At 49.3% G+C, this 22,939-nt stretch overlaps 1 protein-coding gene across 1 annotated transcript in view; it reads left to right on the top strand.

Annotated features, from left to right (window-relative positions):
- Lamb3 (laminin subunit beta 3) overlaps positions 1-22,939 on the top strand; it is a 41,551-nt gene that overhangs the window by 4,386 nt on the left and 14,226 nt on the right. Inside the window, exons 4-10 of the mRNA XM_027416562.2 lie at positions 10,963-11,077; positions 11,610-11,683; positions 15,694-15,885; positions 17,972-18,035; positions 18,319-18,512; positions 20,551-20,671; positions 21,282-21,470. Coding sequence (XP_027272363.1) covers positions 10,963-11,077; positions 11,610-11,683; positions 15,694-15,885; positions 17,972-18,035; positions 18,319-18,512; positions 20,551-20,671; positions 21,282-21,470 — 949 coding nt within the window. The remainder of the gene's footprint in view (positions 1-10,962; positions 11,078-11,609; positions 11,684-15,693; positions 15,886-17,971; positions 18,036-18,318; positions 18,513-20,550; positions 20,672-21,281; positions 21,471-22,939) is intronic.

Raw genomic sequence — 22,939 nt, 5'->3', positions numbered from 1 at the left:
AACGGGCTCCAACAAGCATGCTCTTTATCTCCTTAGAAAAACCTAAAACTTAAACAAAAAAAGAACAACAAAAAGAACACACACACACAAACGTGGACTTAGATTTAGGTTGGCCAGTTACTCCTGAGCTTAAGGTCTGCCCTGCAGTTTGGTTGATATGCCTAGTGTCGGGCTGTCGAAGAAAACTGATTTTTCCTCTTCCAGCAGCTACCAATTACGAATAACTTCCTGGTTGGGGTGGGGATTGTGTACTTTCCCAGCTCCACTCTGGGATTTCCTCTAGCTTGAACTTGTGCAGGCTGTGTGCATGCTGTCATATTCTCTGCAAATTCATATATGCCTGTTGTATCTAGAAACTGCCATTTCCTTGAAGCTCTTCACAACCTCTGGTTCTTACAATCTCTCTGCCTCCTCTTCTGCATCGGTTCCTGAGCCTGGAGGGCCATGGTCTCACTCTGCAACTCTGGCTGTCCTGGAACTCACTATATAGACCAGGATGGCCTCAAACCCACTGAGATCACCTGCTTCTGCCTCCCAAGTGCTGGGATTAAAGGTGTGCACTACCACCTAGCTTTACTTTTACTCTTTATATCAAGGCTGAGTCTTCCTAAGTTGCCCAGACTGGCCTTGAACGTGCAATGCTCTGGTCTCAGCCTCCTGAGAAGCTGAGGTTGTTTGCCGCTTTGCTTCCTTCAAAATGGGCATGTACAAGAGAATGTCAGGGAAAGGCTTGCCAGGAGTGTCTGCAGCCTTTATGGGAAAAGAGAAACAGGGAGGGAAATGGACAATTGCCTTTGACCCCGATGAAGGAGCAAGGGTTTTTGTGGCTATACCCTCCCAGGCTGCTCTGACCTCAGGACCTGAAGGAGGGTATTTGAAATGCTCTTGCCTCATTGTCCTCTCAGCTCTGGCATTCTTGTGGCTATTTTTAATCATAGAAAGTAATGAGTAGGGACTTTGGCGATGCTGAGTGAAGATGGATGTGCCATTTGCATGTCACCCACTTGGATATAGGAAGCTTGCTTGACCAGGTTGGGTAACAGGCTACTCCCTGTAGGTCAGGCAACAGGGTTGGGGTAAGCTTTCTAGGCAGTAAGGAGACTTCAGATGCCCACCCACAGACTCCCCAAATCATGTGCCACTAAAGCCCAGGACTGATTTTCAGGAAGACTTTTGCCGTCTTCTTGGGACTGACTTGCTTTAGAAGGTGGAGCACGGAGAGATCAGGACCCCATGGTGGAAGATATCGTCCCACCCAGACTGTGAGAAGAGCCTCTCTTCCACTTGGCCTGGACATTTGGCTTCTCCCTGGCCTGCCCTCTCCCTCTTTCAGCTGCCCCCACCCCCAGGAACTGGCCTTCTTTTTTGCTCATAAGCAGCCTCCCTAGAGCAAAGTGGGGGTGCTTGCAAAAGAGAAGTCTAGACTGTTGCAATCCTGGGAATGGATAAATACTAGCTATTTTCTGCTGTGAAAGCTAAGAAGCATTGGCTCATTTCCCTTTTTCTAAAGGAGAAATAAATGCAGGAAGCTTTTTGGAGAGTAGATTATGGGACACCTTGTGGGTGGTGTAGAGTCCATTTCTCCTGCTGACTGCAGTATGACCTTGGGCAAGCACGCTGTCTCACTCTCTCTTCCATGGGCCAGTGTGGGGCACAGTTGTCTGCTGGGTCCCTCCTTGCTTCTATGCCTTGGGAATGAGCTGGATGACAACGATGTCATCTCTCCTGTGCTTCCTACACTCTGCCTTGTTTCTCTTTTCTCCTCCTCCCTTCTCTTCCTTCTTAAAACTCGTGGTTTTCAATGATTAAGCCACACACAGGTAGTCACACACACACACACACACACACACACACACACACACACACACACACACATGCACACACACAGACACACACATGCAGGCACACATACATGCACACGCACACACATACACATGTATGCACACTCACACACACGCACACATACATGCACACATACATATGCAGGCACACATGCACGTACATTCACGTACATTCACGCACACGTGCACACATGAACACACACACTGAGTGTTCAGAGTCCTCTTTTCAGCCCCATGTTGGGTGCAACCAAGCTGCCCCCCCCAAGGAATGCATGGACGGCATCACACTAGGAATCTTATATAAATATGTCAAGCAATTGTCACAGCACCTTATAAAACAGCTCTAATTGTTCCCATGAGCTATGAGAAAGTTTGGAATTCAGATAGGAACAGGAAAATGTTGTGTTTCCTAAGTGGTTCTGCAGAGAGCTAACTAGGTAGTTAGCTTCTGGTCCGTCTTCTCTGCAGATCTCTGGAGTTGAGTCTTCTGTCTCTATGTGGGTGACAGTGGTGGCCTGCTGAAGTGGCATGAGGGCGAATGCAGAGGGACTTGTGACTTTGGGCATCTCAGTCTCCACCCCGTCCCCCTCTCCCTCCCGGCTGGACTGAGTGGATGGGAGGGAGTTGCAGGCATGTTGGGAATCTGTCCAGTTCTAAAAGTGTCCCTTCAGCTCCTGGCCTCCAGAAATGACTCCTCTGCAAGCCGGTCTTAGCTTGTCTTCACGTTCCTTCCTCTGCCACCCCCACCCCCACCTCTGTGGCTGGCTGAGTCCTGTGTGCCTCTGGTGTTGGCGTCTTTGGATTTCAGTTGCGTGTTGCAACCTTTTCAATGGACATTGAGCATTGCTTTCTTTGCCCAAAACATTGTTATCTTTGCCTGGTGGCACTTATCCCAACTTTGTCCTTCTGGGCCAGCCTGCCTTCCTGACCCATTAATGGTCTGGCCCTACGTGTGGGCTACACTCTACCAGAATTGCAGAACAGCCTGAACTGCAGTTTCTGGTTCTAGCCAGCCACCTCCATGTTTTCCTCCTTCCAGCTCTTGGTGTCTTCTGGGTAGGCTCATAGTACAGATATTCCTCAGTCTCAGGGCCTGGATGAAATCATGTGAGATGCTGTCCCACTCTGGTGCACCTCTGCGCTGTCTCTGAGCCCAGATGAGAGGGCGCAATGGTAGCATCTGGTTCAAGGGACTGTTGTGAGGACCGTGTGGCAGAACGTCCAAGATGAGCGTAGTGCCTGCAGAGGCCGTGCTCCTTCAGGTCTCATCCCCCTCCACCCCTCTCTCCCGTCCTCACTCTTGCCCTCTCTGCCTCCCCCCTTCCTACCCCATTTCCCTCCCTTCTTGTCTCCTGGGGGCCGTTTCTGCTCTAGATCTGAGTGTTTCATCCTTGTCAGACCACTCACCCCTGAGGAAGTCAAACCATCTTGGTTCCCTGCCTTCTCTGCTCCCTAAGGTCATTGCTGCCAGTCTGATCTGTGGGAAACTGCTAGAGAAGCCACAGTCAGCCAACCCTGACTGGGGGAGTGTGCTTCTGATTCTGACTCTCAGAACAGAGTTGTGGCTCTGGGAAAGCTATGACTCCTCTCTGGATCACCACTTCTCCACATAGGAAACTTCCTGCTTGCTCAGCCCTGGTATCTGCTGCTTCTCAGAGACCCCCCTGGGTACTGCATGGTGTACTCCCTGGGACCATGGCACAAGGGCTGTCCATGCACAAGGCTTTGCAAGGCAGAGAAATGGAGACCATTTTTTTTTTGTTTGTTTTGTTTTTGTTTTGGTCTGGATGTTGCCAGCCTTGACTTCTGCTCCCAACAATGTTGACAACATGTCTGCTCTGTTTTTCAAATGCTCTACTTACCCCCATTCCCTCTCTTTTGAGGGAAACATAATTGTCCCGTTGTCTTAATGACAGTCTTGCACAGCACATTCCCCCGGTTAATTACCTGTAGAAGCCTAACAGCTGCCATTTTAATCTCTTTCGAAGAAGGGCGCTGCAGCCAGGTGGAGGTCTCAGCAATAAGCCTACGAGCACCCACATGCCCACCTGTGCCCACACCAGCCTCTGCCCTTCTTTGCCTGGAAATGGTCTATTTTGTGACCTTCTAAAAGGCTAGTGTGTAGACAGACATTGTGTGTGCGTGCGTGCGTGCGTGCGTGCGTGCGTGCGTGTGTGTGTGTGTGTGTGTGTGTGTGTGTGTGTGTGTGTGTGTGGTGTATGCACTTACTGTATTAGCTGTTTTTATGTTACTGTGAGGAAATAATATGACCAAAAGTAAATTAAGGGGCAATCCACTGAACCTCAGATTGCATCTCAGACTGCACTGCTCTCCATCAAGCCTAGACTGCTCTCTGAGACTGCACTGAGCTCCTCATATACTCCCTAGTGCTGGGATTAAAGGTGCGAGCTCTGTTTCTCTTTTAGATTGATTCACTCTCATGTAGCCCTGGCTGGCTTTTAACTCACAGAGATCCATCTGCCTCTGTCTCCTGAGTCCTGGGATTAAAGGTGTGTGCCACCACTGCCCAGATTCTATGGCTGTGGCTAGCTTTGCATTCTGATCTTCAGCAGCCTTATTAGATCATAAACACCATATCACCACATACATCAGTGGGTACAGCTGATGGGCTGATTACAGCAAGGAGGGCTGATCTCTGAGGCAAGTTTCAGATGATGTCTGATGACAATCTCAGCTTTGGGTTGGTGGAAGCTCATTGTCTGCTAAGATTATACATTCAATAAGATTTCCCCTATGGACAAAGGATGTTGGTACAATGCACAGGTAGATGAGGATGACTGATGATAGCCCAAGACCATTCTGTCTCTAAATCTATTACTCTCTCCCCACAGTCATGAAGCTCTAATCATCTTTAGATTCTTCCACATGGGTCTGGGATTTCTAGAAAATTCACCCCCCACCATGGAAGCCTCCAGCAATGCCTGGAAGGCCCATCTTTGCCAGCTAAGTCCTCTGTCTGTGGTCGTGGCGTGGACTTAGAGAGCCATTGTCATGGGTAGAATTGCTTCCCCACACCCAGGACTAGGGGCATCTTTGCTTCTAGAGCAGTCGCTCTCAACCCTCCTTATATTTTGACCCTTTAACAAGTTCCTTATGCTGTGGTGACCCCCAACCATAAAATGATTTTCGTTGCTATTTCATAACCGTGATTTTGTACTGTTATGAATTGTAATGTAAATATCTGATATTCAGAATAGTATCTGATATGCGGCCTTGCCCCACAGTTTGATAACTGTTTTGGGGGTGAAAGGTAGAGGAGAGCAATGTCTTGAAAGTCTATTTAGTCTCAGCCGTGTGTAGTGCTGGCCATGTGAACTCTGTTTGCCTTTAGTCAGAACGGCACAGGCCAGTATGGAGTCAGATGCCTGGTACACAAATCCTTGCTTCATCCCCACAGCATTCCTGACCAGTAGGCTGGGGATACCCACCGGGTCAAATGCCCAAAGCTGCCTCAGAGGTTTGGAAGGGCGTGCCTGTGGTACTCAGGAGAGCAACTGCAATGCAATGCAATTTGGGGGTGTGTGGTGAACCTGGGCTCTATAATCAGCCCTGGACAACTGCCTTTCTCAATTTAGTGTAGACAGAGATAGAGCTGTCTAAACAGTTTGAGCTAAAGAGGAGGGGAGACGAGGTTGAAAATGGCTGCACTCTGGGGCCTCTTCCCACCTGGCGCCTGCTTCAGGCTGACCTTGACCTTTTACTGACTATACAGAGACTACCTCTGGGAGCTGACAAACCCCCTGTTGAGAAAGGGCTGCAGAGTGCCCTCTCTGGTCTCCCACAAGTCTTTCTCTTCCAGGAGCTGGGTTTCCCAGCATGCCTCTGGTCAGTGTCTTCTTCCTCTCTTGGTTCTTCTGTCCTGCTAGACACCGATGTTTCTGTGTTCTGGGATGATAATCCCATGTTATAACAGAGCCAGCTTGTTATCACATCGGCCCTGTGCTTTCCCAAGGAGGAAGTTGACATGGAGACTTATCTTTTTTTTTTTTTTTTTTTTTTTGGTAGAAATTGCTTTTCTTGAAGACAGCAGGACTTTTTTGTTTTATTTTGTTCCTGGTTTCCTTCTTTGGGCCCTGACTAGTGCCTATTACCCTGGACGTAGCTTAGATGGATACAGGCAGCTCCCTGGATCAACCCCGAAGGCTAACCAGAGCTTGCTTTCCTTCACATTCTTCCTTTGCTTGCTCCTTTCTTCTCCACTGACGCAGGCCCCATAGGCTCCTATTCATCCCTCTGCCCTACTTAAACTCTCTGGGAGGGGTTGTCTTTCAGCCAGATTTCTGAGATTCAAGAAGGCTCAGGGTGAAAGCCCAGACTCTCCAGCTGGAGAGCAAACAGGAGCCAAACTGGCTGGAAGCCTGGCAGGCTGGACTGATAAGAATGCTTCATGTCTTGGTAAAACTCAGGGAGCACGGTAACTATATGACCCCAGGGAGGGAGGCAGCAGCTGCTGAGAGCAGCCATTGCTGTAGAGAAGGAGGCACCCGTACAAAGAGCCTCACATGCACTCACACTCACATGCACACACACTCACACACCCACACACTCACTCACATGCACACACATTCACAACCCACACACTCACACATGCACACCCACACCCACACACTCACTCACATGCACACACATTCACACACCCACACACTCATACACTCACACACACACTCATGTGCACACACTCTCACACTCACACACACACTCACATGCACACACATGCGCACACACACAACATACTCACACTCTCACACACATATGCACACTCTTGCACTCTCACACACATGCACACACTCTTACATGCTCACTCACTCACATGCACACACTGATACACTCATACACACACACACACACTCACATACACATTCACACTCTCACACTTACATGCACACTCTTGCACACACTCTCACACACATGCACACACTCTCTTACACACTCACATACAGACACATGCACACACACTGACACACACACTCACATGCACACACTCACACACACACACTAACACCTCCCCACACACTCCCCCCCCACTACACAGATAAAGAAACCGAAGCCCAGAGGGAAAGCTCACAGCTTATCTTCAGTTGAGCTTCTATTGTAGCTGTTCTATTTCAGGTCCATCGTCCTGCTGCTGAGTTGACAGCAGAGCTACTTAAAATACCTGTCTGAAGCCAAGGCTTAGCCTCCCTTTGAGGGCAAAGCCAATTCCCTCCTCAGCTGTGTTCCCAGACATGAAGCACAAAGCACGTAGTGTGTCTGAGCCCATGAGGCTTTTGGACCCTTCGTCAGTGCCTGTGCACGTGGAAGGACAGTGGAGATGGCTTCAGGCCCCCATGGTGTCTGTGTGACAGAGGGAGGCTCAGAGCAGTGACACACACTGACACTGGACATCTCTAGTGTATTTTGTTTTATAATCCTATCTATATTCCTACATTTAAAAGTCAAGTAACATTCAATATATAAAAGTTTAAACATATCAAAAGTCACCTGAAACCCTAGTGAAGAGATATTAAGTTGAGCTATGGATGTAGCTAACATGCTTATAGGTCAAAATTGGTGAATGCCAGGAATTTCATTTGTTTTTCCTACTATTTTGGCATATTTCTTTCCCAACATACTCTGTTCCTATATATATCATATTGTATATTCAAGTTTAAGACTAACTTTTGTCCATAAAACATTATGCTGTAATTTCTTCCTCGTGCAATGAAAAAGTTTCTCAAAACTCCTTTTAATGGTTACATAATATCCTGTCATTTGGCAGTACCAAGGCCATTTCTATCAATGTTCTCAGCTAAGAAAGAAAGAGTCTTGTGTTTGGTGCTGCCCTGGCCAGTCAAGGCCTGGGCTCAGCTCCCAGCAGAGCCTGGGATAGGTAGCTCTGGTGACAGCATCTGCCAGAAGGCAGCTGGCCTAGTCTGTCCTGACATGTGCTGAGTGCAGACAGAATGGGGGTAGAAAATTTGCCCACGAGGCTGGGCAGAACGTGGGGAATGGAACATTCTTGCCAAGGACCAAAATAGGGTCCAGAGAGGCATCCTGCTCTAGCCTTCTCTTGCCCAGAAAAGATGACACTAGGTGCCCAGGCATTTCAGCTAGTGGCACATCTCAGGTCTCCATAGCAGCTGAGCCGAGTGAGCTGGAGAAGCCGAGTCCTTCCCAAAGTGCTCTCTGTGCTGCAGTCCCCCTGAAGGTCAGCTTCAGGGTCAGTACAGGCCCTGCTTACTGCTCTGTGGACAAGAAGAGATGGTAAACTTTAGCAAGCTCCAGGTGGGGTCTGTCACTCAGCAGCTTTCATGGGGGAAATGGGAGAGAAATACTTCTCACCTTAAAGAGCTGCTGGTATTGAACTCACTGTAATGGATGACTTTGAACTTCTGGCCCTCCTTCCTCCAGCTCCTCAGGACTGGGATTACAGGCATCTACTAGCATGCCAAATTTTATGCCATGCTAGGGATGATGACCCAGAGCTTTGTGTATAGTAGTCAAGTGTTCTACCACCCAGTCCACATCCCCAACCCCTTAAAGAGGTTTTTACATTAAATTATCTAATACAATTCTTGGTACCTGGCCAGAACTCCATCACTTAATTTTATTTTCTTAAGAAAGAGGTAGGTCTCATTATGTGGCCCAGTCTGACGAGTCTGAGCTATCTATCCTCTTGCCTCAGCCTCCCAAGGAGCTGGCGGCAGGGGCACACTCCTTTGTGTTAGTACTTAATTTCTCATCCCTCCACACTCCTTTCAGACATGCTGGATTCAGGAGAGAAATAGGTATTGGTCGTGTGGTTGACAATAGCTGGCACATGTTGAGCCTTGCCGTTCATTGCTCGTTCGTCGATTCAGTGAGTACTTAGCTAGAGCCAGTGGCGTGCTGGGTACTGTCTCCACACTGAGAGGCAGCAGGGAAGGAAGGGGATCCTTTGCCCTCACAGAGAAGGCACTGTAGAAGGGGACAGTAGACAGTGATGAAAATCAACAGGAAGTATACCGAGTGAAACGGAGATGTGTGGTTCGAGAAATCCAGCAGGGGAGGGTGGGTATGACCAGGATGGAGACTGGCTAGTGAGCGATGGGCACAGTCTAGTTGGGGCTCAGCTACAAGTACTTCTAAAGCATCTTTGGTTGTATTAAGGAAGGGTGGCAATGCTGTTCCTTTGCTGACTAGGGTTAGGAACTGGGAAGTGAGGAGGAGAGCGGAGACCCTAGAGCAGAACACTCAGCTCTCCTCCTTTCCTGGGCCAGTGCTGTGTGCACACAGTGGGAAAATGGTGTTGGGGAAGGAGTGTCCACAGCCCATGAGCAGGTCCAGCATGGTCACAGAGTCTCTATACCTGAGTAGTGTCCCCAGGCCTGTAACACTGATCAGGCAACTTATGACCTTCCCTGCACACGGCTGAGACTGAACAGCTGCAAGGGATGTGGAGAACCAGCAGGGCCCAGTGGTCTCATCTGAGCCTTGCTTTTAACTTGTGAGTGAACCTTCCGCTCTCTGGGCTGTGCTCTTGGGTTTGGGCAGGGCTTGGGGATATGGCTACTCAGAGAGAGCAGACATTTGTGTGTGGACCCCGAGGAAGCTGGGTCAAGGCCATGCTGTACGTGTGGGGAGTGCTGTGTAGTGCACATATGCTCATGGGCACAGACTCAGAGACAAATCACCTCTCAGATCTGCTTCTTTCCTCTATTGTCTCCACCTTGACCTGGAGCCCATCCATGCAGCTCTGAGGTTAAGTCCCTGTCCCACTCAGAAATGTACAGGCCATGGAAGAGGTGGGTATTGTTTGCCAGGCCTGTCTTGGGAAAGTAGTTGTGATGGTCAGTGTTGTCAGCTCGATGGGCTCCAGAGCAAGTCCATCATTTTGGGCCGGCCTATGGGGTATTACCATTATGTTAACTGTGGGTATGGCTGTGTCCTGGCCTTCGTAAGTGTGCCGAATTATGCATACGCATATGAATTCATATATGGCAACATGCACTCATCCTGTTCTGCTCTTTGACTGTGGATGTGACATGACCAGCTGCCTCAAGCGCTTGCAGCTTTGACTTTCCCGGTATGGTGGGCTGCTTCCCTCTATTGGCTAAGGACTCACTGAGGTTGGGAAGACAGTTTGGAGGAGGATCGCCTTTATCTCCCTCTGCTTAGTCTCTGTGGTGCCTGGAGGGACTTGGACATTAGGAACCAGCTTTTGTGACAGGTTGAAACCCTCTGAGGTAGCAGAGGCAGCTCTGATGGCTGGAGGAAATCTGACAGGGACAGAGTGTATCTTGAAAAAAAAAATAAAAACCCTTTCTCCCTTAAGCTGCTTTTGTCTGAGATTTTATTGGAGCAACAGGAAAAGAAACTAAGATATCTGGCTTCTCTCCTGTGGACAGGGTATCCTGGAGCTGGGAAATGGTAACCAAATACGGGCTTTCTTAGAGTGGGATCTTACCTGTGGATCCTAGTGTCATGCCTGGCACATAAGACATGCTCAACAAATGTGCATGGGGTGACTATAACTCAACCCTCATTTAGTTTATTTAGAAAAAAATAAATGGCCTGGGCAGTGGAATAAAGGAGCTAGCGCCAGAACCACAAATTTCCTTGTTCTGTTCTAGTGTTCCCTGACACAGTAGGTGCTAAGTCAGTGTGAGTTTCACCTTCTTTCTTCTTTCTGCCCATTTCTACCACTGTGCATTCCTTCTCCAACCCCAACATTGATCCACGTGGCTGTAAGTAGGAAGGCTGCAGAATTAAGCTGTGAACAGTAGTCCTGTGTTAAGAAATTCATCTTTTGCCGGGTGGTGGTGGGCACACCCCTTTAATCCCAGCCCTTGGGAGGCAGAGGCAGGCAGAGCTCTGTGAGTTCAAGACCAGCCTGGTCTACAAGAGCTAGTTTCAGGACAGCTTCCAAGACCACAGAGAAACCCGGCCTTGAAAAACGAAAACCAAACCAAAACAAAACAAAAACAAAAAACAAGAAATTCATTTTTCTTAGTGTGTGTTGGTGACACTGGCAAGGTCCCTTGAGGGTACATTGCAATGAAGACATGTACCAGGATCCCAGGATATGAGGGAGAGCCCCGAGGGGACCCACTCTGAGCTCTGCCATCTCTCTCCCTCACAGTGGCAGATGAAATGCTGTAAGTGTGACTCCAGGCTGCCTCACAATTACAACAGTCACCGAGTGGAGAATGTCGCACCATCTTCAGGCCCCATGCGCTGGTGGCAGTCACAGAATGGTGAGGACCTGCCACCCTTAGGGACCCATGATTACGATAGCTCCACAGGCTGGGGCATGTGGAGGCATTCCAAGACAATTTGGGTTTCTGTGGTGAAAGGTGTGGGAGGTGGGGCAGGCAGAACCTTCTAGCTTTGTTTTGGAGTCTATTGGATGCTGCTGTAGGCTAAAGGGCTTCCTTAGGTTGAGGAGAAGGCATCCTGGGAGGGGACCACATCTGTCTCACTTTGCCTTGTCTCTGTGGATGGGTGCATGTAGGACTTGGGCCTTGGGAACAAACCTGTTTGTGACAGACAGGCTGGGACCTTCTGTGGTATCAGAGGTGTCGGTGACAATGGGACATCATCGTGTGACAAGGACACGTTTGAATAGTTTACACAAGTAGGACCCATACAGGTCCACTCCTTTCTCAGAGGTGGCTCAGAGTCAAATCTGGAGATGTTCCCACTGCCCAGAGCTGGTGTTACCAAGGCCTTCTTTGGGGGTATGGGGGACAGCATTTTGTCTAACATTTCTGCTTCTTGTCCTTCCAGATGTGAACCCTGTCTCTCTGCAGCTGGACCTGGACAAGAGAATGCAGCTTCAGGACATCATGATGGACTTTAAGGTTTGCTCTCGGGGACCTCAGGGGACAGGAGAATGACTGGACTGAGAGGAGAACAATATTTTGTCTCCCTAGGCTGGGATGATGGCACCATATGCCAGGGGTCCTATTTCAGAGTAGGGGTGCCCACTATGATTTTACATCATGATGACAACAGATGGCTGGCTGCCAGGAGAAGAGGGCTCCTTCCCAAGCTCCCTGCCCTGGCCATGATGTAGCTAAAGATCCTGGACTTCTCTTTTGCCAACATCTTTAACCTGTCTAATAGACTTTACTCTGGCACATACAAGTTCTACTGGACTTGGTTGCTTTTTATGCTTTTGATATGACATGTCCCAGAAATAGGTCCGAGGCTTGGTCCCCAGTGAATGGATCTAGTTATCAAGAGGTAATTGGATCATGATGTCTCTGATGTAACCAGTGGATCAATCCACTGATGGACTGATGATCTGAGGAGTTATTTCAAAATGTTGGAAAATTTCAGGTGGAGCCTGGTTTGAAGAAGTAGGTCACTGGAGGCAATACTCTTTGGGGTCCTATCCATCCTGGGCATTGCCTTTCTGTTTCTCTCCCTCTCCCCACTCCTGGTCTTTCTGTCCATCCTTAGCAATGTGTTCTACTCCACTCCACGGTGTGTAGCCTGTAATCTCTGCACTTGGGGGAGGAGAGCAGGGTCAGATGGATCCCTGGGGCCAATTGGCCAGCAATTATAGTTGAATCAGTGAGCTTCAGTTTCAACAATAATGCTTGTCTCAAAAAATAAGGTGAAGAATTATTGAGGAAGACATTGACCTCTAGCGTCCATTTGCTCACCTGTGTGAACACATAAACATGTACAGATAAACACACAAAAGTAAGTAGAACATACCAGGCCCATAGCTCTTCGTGGTAAACAACCGTGTTAGTCAGGCTTTGTTGCTGTGACAAAAACCTCTGAGAAACCTGTTTGAGGAGGAAGGATTTACTTTGGTTCAGGGACTCAGAGTACATAGTGTCTGCTCCATTGACTGAACCGAGGATGAACATCGTGGCAGAGAGTGCAAAGTGGTGTGGAGTGGAGTGGATCACTAATGACGGGGACCTGAACTCAGGTCCCCAGCTTACACAGCAAGCATGGCTGTGCCATCTTCCCAGTCCCTGGTGTGCTCTACTTTAACAACTTTGAAGATCAAGTTTAACCAGTGGCAAAGAACTTGCTTACCCACGGGAAGAACTTGCCGTGGCACACCTCGCTGGGTGAACAGCCCATCCCATCAGCACCACGGCCACTCAGATCCTCCCTCCTGTCCTAGGCTCTCCTCCTGAGATATTCCTTTTAGAGGCAATGGTTTCAGTCAGTTGTGACAAGGTCATTGTGCCTTTTCTCCCCCACCCCGCAAGGAGGATTTAATTACATTATTTCTACAGAAATCGTTAAGCATGAAAAGATAAAGTTAGGTTAATGAGATGACCAGGAAAATCTATAAGACTTAAAGAGTTGAGAGGGGTGTGGAGTGAAACACAGCAGGACCCAGTTTCTTTTCTGACAGACGAGATAGTTGGCTCGGAGAGCCCTGCCCTACAAAAGGTCAAAGTATTTTGAGAAATGCCAGCAGTGTTTGAACAGATGCCCAGTCCCTCAAGGTGACAGTTTTGAAAGGCAGTGTTAACTCAGATACTATTAAATGCTTCCACTGCTCTGCTGTCTCCCGCCCATGTGTCAGGGTTGGCCACACACACACACCAAACACTGGCAGTATAGTAGAGTTGGCTTCTGTTGTTAGGGAGAGAAAGACGTGTAAAATGAAGTCACAACGAAGCTGCTCTCATTAAGTACATCAGAGAAGACTGACTGAGTGCAGATACAGTGGTGTTAGAGTTGATGAGCCTGGGAGGGGCGTCTAGCTTGGCTAGCCCTGGGGGTGGGATTGTCAGAGAATCCACTGTAGAGCCCTGTGTGAAGGGTGATGTTCATTCTGGGCAAAGGCTCTTTCAAAGCTTCAAAGCTAAAGCCGGAGTGAGGAACAAGGAAGCCTATAGCAGGCCAGGGGACAAGAGAATTCAGAGGGGTCTAATCCGAGGGTGAATGTCTATGGTTGTAAGAAAGCTCTAAGTTACTGTAGCACAAATTCTAGTTGGACTTAATAATGAAAACTCAGAGTCAGATATGGAGGTTAATGCTGAAGACCAGAGAAGCAAAGTGGCCAGCCACTAGAGAGTTCTCAGTACCAGTGCTCAGACCAAAGGGTGATCCTGTCCTCAGAATGGATGTCCAGACCACACTGCTCCTCAGACTGCATCTGTCTCCTCCAAACCTCAGACTGCCCTCAGCTCCTGTCTCCTCCTGCCTTATATTCCTCTCTAGTGCTGGGATTAAAGGTGTGAGATACAAAATGTTGAGATCACCTTTTTGTGAGCTCTGGTTCTCTTTTAGACTGGATCAATTTCGTTTTACTCGTTGTTGACAGAAGTTTCTGTCCTGCCCGGTTCTCCAGCCGTTTAGTCCCAAATAAACACACAGAGGCTTATGTTAGCTATAAACTGTTTGGCCGATGGCTAAGACTTCTTGCTGGCTAGCTCTCTCTTAATTATTAAACCATAACTATTAATCTGTGTATCTCCACATGTCCTTATCTTACTGGAGAATGCCCGGGCATCCTATCTTCCTGGTAGCTACACGGCACCCCCCTGACTCCACCTACTACCTTTCTCTATCCCTGTTTGGATTTCCCACCTGGCTAAATCCTGCCTATCCATTGGCTGAAACATCCTTATTCATCAACCAATAAGAGAAACATTCACAACATACAGAAGGACATTCCCCATCACAGGGTGGCCTTGAACTAACAGAGATCTGTCTGCCTCTGTCTCTTGAATGCTGGGATTAAAGGTGTGTGCCACCACTGCTTAGCCTCTATGATAATAGGTGTGGCTAGATTTGCACTCTAATCTTCAAGCGAGTTTTATTTGTTAGATAATAAACAAAATATCACCACAAGTTACCACCCACTCAACAGTGTGTACTTAGCATCTACTGTGCACTAGATGCTAGGGGGAACCGGGAACCAAGCAGGCAAGGGAAAGGGAGGTGTTCAGGGTATTGTTCCTCAACCTAGCTCTGCTCTCCCCTTTTCTAGGGACATATGGCAATTTCTGGGGATATTTTGGTTGTCACAGCCATGGGTATGACAATGACATCAGGTAGGCTGAGGTCAAGGATGCTGGCAAGTGTCCTGAAATTCACAGGGTGGCCTGATGGTTCCTTTGTCCAACCCGAAATAGGAACTGCGGTGAAGCTGAGAAACCCTGCCTAGAAAGCAGGGAACTGACTAGTAAATAATTAGAACGGTGATGCTATTTCTAAGGGAAGCCAGATGGTAGACTAGAAGACAGTGCCATGACTGGGTGGGAGAATGCAAGTTAGATAGGTCTAAAAAAAATCTCCATGCAGAAGTGATATTTAGGCTTCCAACAAAAGATGAGAAGGAACCACAGGGAAGGTATGTTCCAAGCAGGAGACAGGTAGGAAGGCTGAGGCGGGGGTGGGCTCACTGAGATGGGGGATGCTGAGGACCAAGCAAGGAGAGCAGACCCTCACACAAGGTCAGGCTAGGTTAGATTTTAATAAGGGTGGGTGTGTAGGTCAGTGTTCTGTCACTGTGACAAGATGCCCATGATGAAGAACTTGATAGCAAAAAGGAGATGCTTGGCTCACAGGCTCAGAGGGTTCAAACCATGCCCACTTGGTCTTATTGCTCTGGGGTCCATGGAGAAGCTAAGCACCATGACTGGGAATGTGGTGTAGCATGGTTTCTTACCTCATGGTGGCTGCGGTGAGGGTAGAGTGCTGACTACTGTCTTGGAAGACAGGACTCATCCCTGTCACTTCCACAGTCTTTGCTCTTGCTGGTCCATCTCTCCCTCCTCTCTGCAGGAACCTCCTTTTGCAATTGTGTCCCCTGCTAAATACTACCCGTGACTCTTTCCCTCAGTCTCCCAGCCGTACTCCACATCCTTGCCCCGTGTCTCCCCAGAGTCCTATGCCAGCCGGCATGTTGATCGAGCGCTCTTCTGACTTTGGCAAGACCTGGAGGGTGTACCAGTACCTAGCTACAGACTGTGCCAGCACCTTTCCCCAGGTCCACCAGGGCCAGCCCAAGAACTGGCAGGATGTCCGGTGCCAGCCCCTGCCCCAGAAGCCTAATGGACGTCTAACTGGGGGGAAGGTAGGTATAGGGAACCCGAACCAGCAGGCAGAGGGAGCAAGCCCGTGTCTGCTAGTCGAAGTATGATTACAGGCCAGGCCAGATCATTTTGCTGGGTCCTCCCAGACACATCTTGAGGTTTCTCCTGCACCATCCGCCCTGACTTCCCCCAGCTCCCTCTGTAGGGCTCATGGCTGCAAACCTCTTTGGACTTTGCCACGAGGACTTCTGGATGTCTACTTACACATCAGTGAGCAAAGAACACATGTAATTTCACTTTCATAGGATTTACCACAAAAATGATTTTTTGGGGGGCGGGGTCTAATCTATCAGTCTTCCAGACCTAGTCCATGAAGAGAGATTCAAGAGTAACCCAGAGCTCCAAGGGCATCTGCAATGAAAATGACAACCTGCTTTTAGAAACACCCAGAATTTTCTCTTGGGATCTTTCCTGTGTGTTCCCTCTCTTCCCCAAAGCATATCCCACTCCATATGGAGGAGGCTGGAGTTCCCCTTCCCTTGGAGAAACAGCTCTGGGGACAGGCAGGCTGACTGGTGCCCCCATGTGGCCACAGATGTCCTTGCGTCCTCCCACCAGCTATTTGGTTAAATCTTTCCCCTGCCTGGGTGTTCAGGTGTTCCTAGTCCTGAGCAGAGCCCAAAGCTTCGTGCTTGTTTGTAAGGGGTTGGAATGAAAACTCGGTGGGACATGCCGGGAAGTCACATGTGGTGAGAGGTTTGTGGAGTAAATAAAAGCCTACTTAGAACTGATGGTGATCAGGGTGGCCAGCATTGCGCCTTTACTTAAGCCACGTTCATCCAGGCACCACGTCTTACCGTCTCCTGTGTGTGAAAAAGCCAGGCAAAACCCATCATCGTGTATGCTAAAGTAAAAGTAAATCGCGGCAGAGCTGGTGAGATGGCTCAGCGAGTAAAGTGCTGGCCGTGTAAGCCTGATGACACGGGTTTGACCCCAGAACCAATGTAGCACGAGAAGGAGAAAACCAATGTCCCAATGCTGTCCTCTGACCTCCACACACACGGCACACACATGCCACGCACATGCCACACACATGCCATGCACATCATATGTTCCCACACTCACCATATTCACACACTAATACTAAAGAAAAAATTAAAAAAGTGAGTATCATCAAAGCCCTCTTGTAATAGATGACATAGCAGGTAGACCTGTATTTTCCAACACACACACACACACACACACACACACACACACACACACACACACTCACACACACACACTCACACACACTCTCACACACACACACTCACACATGCACACACACACTCTCACACACACACACTCTCACACACACACACTCTCACAACACTCACACACACACTCACACACACTCACACACACACTCACACACTCACACACACTCTCACACACACTCACTCTCTCTCACACACACACTCACACATGCACACAAACACACTCACATACACTCTCACACACACACTCACTCTCACACTCTCACACACACACTCACACACACACACACACTCTCTCACACACATGCACACTCACACACACTCTCACACACACACTCACACACACACTCTTACACACTTACACACATACTCACACACTCTTACACACTTACACACACACTCACACACACTCACACACACACTCTCTCTCACACACACACACATACACACACACTCTCACACACACACACTCATACATGCACACACACACTCACACACACTCATACATGCACACACACTCACACACTCACACACACACACTCACACACACACTCACACACACTCACACACACTCTCACACACACTCACACACACGCACTCTCTCTCTCTCTCTCTCTCTCACACACACACACACACACACTCACACACACGCATGCAAGCAGCCCACCACATACACATCTGTGCATGCTCCTTTAGGGTCCAGTGGTTATCTACTATTCCAGCACAGACTCCAGGCCTCATGGCCATGGTCTGTCTCAGGTTCCTGGTGAGAAGGGGTATAAGGAGAATGAGGACAGAAGGGAAGGGGGGTGTCTGAACTTGGTGTGCGTTTCTGTCCTCTGCAGTTCTGAGCTTTCTTCTCTCCAAGCAGATCCAGCTTAATCTTATGGATTTGGCGTCAGGTATTCCTGCATCCCAAAGTAGAAAGATTCAAGGTTGGTTTGACTCTTCTTCCTCTTTCCCATGGGGATGTTAGTGGGGGCGTGAAGCAGCTTGGGACCCCGGTCACGGAAATTTCCAGTTCCTTCCTACATCTTCAGTATGGTTGGGAAGTAGTGCTTGCTCCTCTCACCCTCCAGGAATATGTGTAACATGGTGTGGGGAGGCTGAGGGCCAGAATGTCTGTGGTATGATGGGAAGGTAGCCAAGAGGGAGACGCCTGTGGCTTTTAACTTCCTGTTTTGTTTTCCCTCCCCTCCTTGCTGGTGCCACTCTCAGAATTAGGAGACATCACAAACCTAAGAGTCAACTTCACCAAGCTGGCCCCTGTGCCTCGGAGGGGTGCCTATCCACCCAGCGCCTACTTTGCAGTGTCACAGCTACGTCTACATGGAAGTTGCTTCTGTCATGGACATGCCAACCGCTGTGCCCCCAGTCCTGGAGGCCCTACAGGCCGCACCACGGCTGTGCAGGTTACAGCCCAGGGTGGGAATGGCGGGGTGGAAGGGGTGGGTGGAAGGGGTGGGTGGAAGGGGTGGGACCAGAGCAGACCTTCCCACGAAGCAGGACAGCTGCTCAGCTTAAGTTGGATATACCAGGTGACATAGCTCAATGGTTGAGCACTTGCCTAGCAAGTAAAAGGCCAAAGCAGGGTAGGGAGATAGGTTGGAGGGTAGGGGCCGGGCACGGTGGTGCATACCTTGTAAGCCCAGCAGAGTTAAAAGGCAGACACTGGAGGACTAGGAGTTCAAGGTCATTTCCAGCTACATAGTGAGTTTGAGACTAGCTGGGCTGCACCCCAATCTGCTTAAAAAAAAAAGAACCCTCAAACAAGCAAACAATACAAAGAAAAACAAAACACAAAGACATAGTCATTTATTAAGTCTTCAAGAACAAAGGCAAAGCTACTGTTTCAGAAAGTCAAATTGTATACTTCAGGTCTGTATTATAGCTGGGGATGGTTTCAGCTTATGTGTGGGTCCAAGGGAAGCTGAGGCAGAGTCTCTCAACCTGGGTCTCACAGCATTATTACACTGTGGAAATTGCCATGTACCTATGAAAATATCATCATGAATTGTAAGAAATGAGAGCCAAAATAGCCTGTCTGAACCTCTGCTCTCAGATATTCTGATTTCATTACTGATGTTTGAAGCTTCGGGCTGTGGCTATGTCCTGAGGAATTGAGAGCCACTGGTCTTGGGGTTTAGTCATCCGGCAGGAAGGTGTGGGGCTGGGTAAGAGGTCACTGCTTAGCATGTACACAAAGTCCACTCTGGACACCGGCCAGTAGTGATGCAGCAGGGATGGGCAGAGGTCTCCAGTTTAGCATGATCTCGGGGTTCACTGTGAGCCCAAACAGGAGGACCCTGGGAAGAAGAGAGAGAGGCTGCAGTGAAGGGGCACTGGGGCATTCCGTTTGCCTTTCCCAAGATATTAGCTTGTCTGCCAACCTAAGGGTGTGTGGTGCTCAGCCTGGTGGCAGAGGCAGGAGGAATCACAGCCAGCAACTAAGGAGGGAGGTTAGTGGAGACAGCAGCTTAGTCTCCACTCTGCCCACTTGTGGGACAATTCCTGCTGGAGACTGCAAAAGACCTCTTAAGGCATAGAAGATAGATTAGGGGAACCTAAGGCCTGGTGGGAGGAATGCAAGGGTGTGAGAAGGAACTCATGGGACTGCACCAATGCCTCAGCTTTGTCCCTGAGGTTCAAGGTTCAGCTGGAACTTGGTCAGAGCTCTAGTGTTTGTAAACCTCTGCCCAGGTGACTATGCATGCAGCCAGCATGGCAATTCATGGAGCTAAAGGGACCTGGGCAGGCCTAGGAAGGGGAAATAAATGTGCCCCACTTGGCTGGTGAATGCAGAAATTAATTATGGCAGGCAGGAAAACATCAGAATCGGCCAACGGGAAATGCCAGCTTGCACTGGGAGTGGCTAGAGGTTCAGCTGTGGCAGAAAGAGAAGAGGAGCTAAGAGCCAACAAGGTCCCTGAATGACAGGCTGTGGAGGTGGGGCTTAATTTGGGGAAGCAATTAGCATACAATAGTGATTCTATTTTTATATCTTAATGAGTCTAGTAACAGCTCACCACGCATATTCCACCAGCCAAACAGCTTAGTCACAGATTGCCAGAATGAAGCTGCAGAGAACCTGCCAGACTCTAGAGTCCCACAGTTCATTAGCACAATGTCCACTACCTTACACTGAGCTCTGGCCTGTACATCACAGGTGTCAAACCTGTGGAATACTTGGTATGCAAGACGCACGTACACACATAACTCACGCTGCCCTCCCATGGGCACACAGCATGATAAAGATCCAGGCCACCACAGTGTTGCAAGAACTGGGTGAAGGCTGAAGTGTTTAGGCGTGGTGTCCTGGTCCTGGAAGGGCTTGTGTCTAGGCAAAGTCTTATGGGGCAGGTGGGTTGGCCTGCAGGGAGTGGGCAGATCCAGCCCTCAAGATTTCCTGTATAAACCCTTTTCTGGTAATCACTGGCTCCTCCCCCCCAGGTCCAGAATGTCTGCATCTGCCAGCACAACACGGCTGGCCCCAACTGTGAGCGCTGTGCCCCCTTCTACAACAATCGGCCATGGGGACCTGCAGAGGGCCAGGATGCCCATGAGTGCCAAAGTAGGAGCCTGGGATCATACTCTGACCATAGCAACCGGGAAGGGACCTTACTGCTCTGCTTCTTACCAGGAACACCAGGAATCTGGTTTGGTTGCTTATAACTGAACTGAGTCCTGCATTCAGAGCTCTGGTTTGCAGCAGCACTGGGATCCCCTCACTGTCTCTCTCTCCCTATTCTGTCAGCCCTGAAGGGCCAGGCTTTGGTTCACACGGAAGCATATGCTCCCAGAGCCGCTGTGGCCCCTCCAGGCTCCTCACTCTGTGTCAGACACATCTGGCTTCCAGTGAGTGCATCCCTATATCCAGTGGTCCTTCATCTGTGTGGATCGCAAAGTGACAGGGGCCCATCTGTGACTGTGTTGATTGCTAGAGGGCATATCAGGACCTCCCTTTTTCTGGAGTTATCCCACACAGGGAGTTGGGGGCCTGAGTGCCTGTCCACTTAGCACTCTTCCTGATCACGCAGGCCTTCCCCAGTCTCCTTTGAAACTGGGTCCCACGTCCCTGCTCTGCATGTCGTGGGCCGGATGGGGGTGCCAAACGCTACTTGGGGCCTGCCATGGTGGTTTGTTCTTGCCCCATGGAGTCAATCTTGGATCTCCCCATCTAGGGTGTGACTGCAACGGGCACTCAGAGACCTGCCACTTTGACCCAGCTGTGTTCGCTGCCAGCCAGGGGACACATGGAGGTGTGTGTGACAACTGCCGAGACCACACCGAGGGCAAGAACTGTGAGCGCTGTCAGCTACACTATTTCCGGAATAGACGACCCGGCGCTCCCATTCAGGAGACCTGTATCCGTGAGTAGGGGCTTTGGGGACAGGTGCCATTCACTCATTCTCCCCAGTTTATCCCTGGGGACATGGAGACCATCAAGAAGCAAGGAAGCACTGGTCCCAAGGAAGGACTTGTGGGATTGTTTCACCTGTGCTCTACCTTTTCCCTGTCTGTAGCAATCAAACGATGAGCTTGCTGGTCAGTGTACAGCTTCTTTTCAGAAGGCACAGAGAGATGAAAACACACAGCACAGCTCCTGCCTTTGGAGTACACACGCATTGTGAAACCGAGGGGTGCAAGCTCTGTGTCTGTGACACTACTGTGGGTGTCACGTGCACCACAGTTTTCCTGTTTCTCCAGTGCTGAGAACTCTTCCTTCCTCCATCATGAAATTATCTCTCTCTTCTCTTATATTATTATTATTATTATTTGGTTTTGGGTTTTTGATTTTGAGACAGGGTTTCTCTTTGTAGCCTTGGCTGTCCTGGAACTAGCTCTGTAGACCAGGCTGGCCTTGAACTCACAGAGATCCGCCTGCCTCGGCCTCCTGAGTGCTGGGATTAAAGGCGTGCGCCACCAACGCCTGGCTATGAGATTATGTCTTAGTCCTCTGGCCCCCGCACAGTGACAAGCAAATCACTATGGTTGAGTGTTTGTTGACTGAATAAATGGGCAGAATGGCTTAATATGCCCACCAGACCACTGGATTAATTTAGGACAGTGGTTCTCAACCTTCCTAATGCTGTGTGTGACCCTTTAATATAGTTGTTCACGTTGTGGTGACCCCCCCAACCATAAAATTATTTTCATTGCTGCTTCATAACTGTAATTTTGCTACTGCCATGAATCACAATGTAAATATCTGATATGCAGAATGTCTGACATGCGACCCCTGTGAAAGGGTCATTCAACCCCCAAAGGGTTGAGAACCACTGACCCAAGAGAAGAAACACAGGCTAGAACAAGTGCTTGAGGCCAGTTTGATCAGGAAAAACCTTCTGGACAAAGGAACCTTGAGTTTTAGAAGACGAGAAGGAGCCAAGGAATGGGTGGCAGCTGGGCAGCTTGCTGGTGTTTATGCCTGGAGAGTGCGGTAGAGTGACTGCTTTCCCAGTGCAATCTCCAGTTTGTTAACATCTGCAAGCACTTGCGTGTACGGCAGCCCCCACCCACCCGTTGAGGTTGTCCTGAGGACTGGGCAGGACAGCACGTGAGGGGGCCCGCTCAGTGTTTGGAACACGGTAGTCACAGAAGCAAGAGCGTGGCACTCATCAGGAGCCAAACAAGCACTTGTCCCACCCGCTCCGTGTTCTTCACTCACCACTCAGAAGGAGTTTCTTTTTCTCATGTGGCAGATGGGAAAACAGGCACAAAGTGTTCCAAGCTCATCTGGGGTCTCGAGCCTGGAAGCCCACGGTAGAATGGGGGGCGGTTTGGAGCAGGCCATCTTGGCACCTCTTCCTTTGTTTCTGATCTTCCTTTGTTTCTGATT

The sequence above is a fragment of the Cricetulus griseus genome, chromosome 5 (assembly GCF_003668045.3).
Source record: "Cricetulus griseus strain 17A/GY chromosome 5, alternate assembly CriGri-PICRH-1.0, whole genome shotgun sequence".
Taxonomy (NCBI): Eukaryota; Metazoa; Chordata; class Mammalia; order Rodentia; family Cricetidae; genus Cricetulus; species Cricetulus griseus.
Note: the sequence above shows the minus strand (reverse complement) of the source record. Positions and strands in the feature narration are given on the sequence as shown.